This window comes from Panthera uncia, chromosome E3, assembly GCF_023721935.1.
Source record: "Panthera uncia isolate 11264 chromosome E3, Puncia_PCG_1.0, whole genome shotgun sequence".
NCBI classification, from domain to species: Eukaryota; Metazoa; Chordata; class Mammalia; order Carnivora; family Felidae; genus Panthera; species Panthera uncia.
In genome coordinates, this window is record NC_064815.1 from 33,849,730 (window position 1) to 33,850,782 (window position 1,053).

General features: G+C 69.5%; 1 protein-coding gene across 1 annotated transcript in view; it reads left to right on the plus strand.

Annotated features, from left to right (window-relative positions):
- The window catches only part of PRKAR1B (protein kinase cAMP-dependent type I regulatory subunit beta), an 85,001-nt gene extending 83,948 nt beyond the window's left edge, over window positions 1–1,053 (plus strand). Inside the window, exon 10 of the mRNA XM_049639032.1 lies at window positions 773–1,053. Coding sequence (XP_049494989.1) covers window positions 773–883 — 111 coding nt within the window. The 3' untranslated portion in view covers window positions 884–1,053. The remainder of the gene's footprint in view (window positions 1–772) is intronic.

The following is a 1,053-nucleotide window of genomic DNA, read 5'->3' on the forward strand; positions in this document are numbered from 1 at the left end:
CCCCCCCCTTGGATCAGGATCACGTGTGTCGGTGCTGCAAGGGCACGGGGCTGCGCCTGACAGGCTGAGGGCCCGGGTGCCCCGGGGCAGCAGAGGGTACAGGGGCCCTCGTCCACCCCGGGCCTCAGCCCCCTCGGCAGCAGTGAAGGAGCCGGCAGCCTGTCCCAGAGGCTCGGTTATTCCGGAGGCCGTTCAGCCCGGCCGCGCGGGGCTCAGCTGCAGGAGTGATGCTGTTTATGCACATCCACCGAGCAGGGCTGAGCGCCGGCTGGATGCTCCGGGCCTCACTTCTGATCCTCACAGGTGTAGAGTCGGGGGGCTCCCCAGACAGGGGACTGGCCTGAGGCGCCTGGCAGGCGAGGGGGCCTGGGGTCAGAGCCCGTCTGTGGCCTCAGGACATCCCTGCCCGCGTGTGAGGCGGCTCCGTGGGCTCCTTGTCAATCATTGAGCCTCTGCAGACCCCCCACCCCCCGCTCGGGAGGGGCCCCCGCTGCTCCCTGGGGGCATGACCTTAGACCACGCCCATCCCACTGGAGCGCCAAGTCCTTGGGAGCTAGCCCGAGGTCAGCCCGGGGTGCCCCCAAAGACTCTCCCCACTGCCCGGCCTGCGGTGGCCTCTGACCTCACACCCTTCTGTCTCCAAGGAGGAAACGCCTGACTTCGGTTTAGCCAGGGAGCAGGCGGACGGGAGATGGAGGGGGGGGGTTGGGCACGCCCCCTCGCCTGTGACCCCCCCAACTGCTGACCCTCACCTGTCCCTTGGTGTCTGCAGGGCACGGCCTCCGTCCTCCAGCGCCGGTCCCCCAACGAAGAGTACGTGGAGGTGGGGCGCCTGGGGCCCTCCGACTACTTTGGTGAGTGTGGGTTCCCCGCCCTCTCATAGGGGAACCCCAGAAGGGCCCTGAGGTGGAGAGTTGCGGGGGCGCCCGTGGGGGGCAGGCCGGGACACCCTCAACGGACATGGCTGTCCCCAGGGAGGGCATGACCTGGAGCCCCGAGTGACCCAAGTCCCTGCGGGGAGGCAGGACGGTGCCCAGCTGTGCTCCAAGGGTG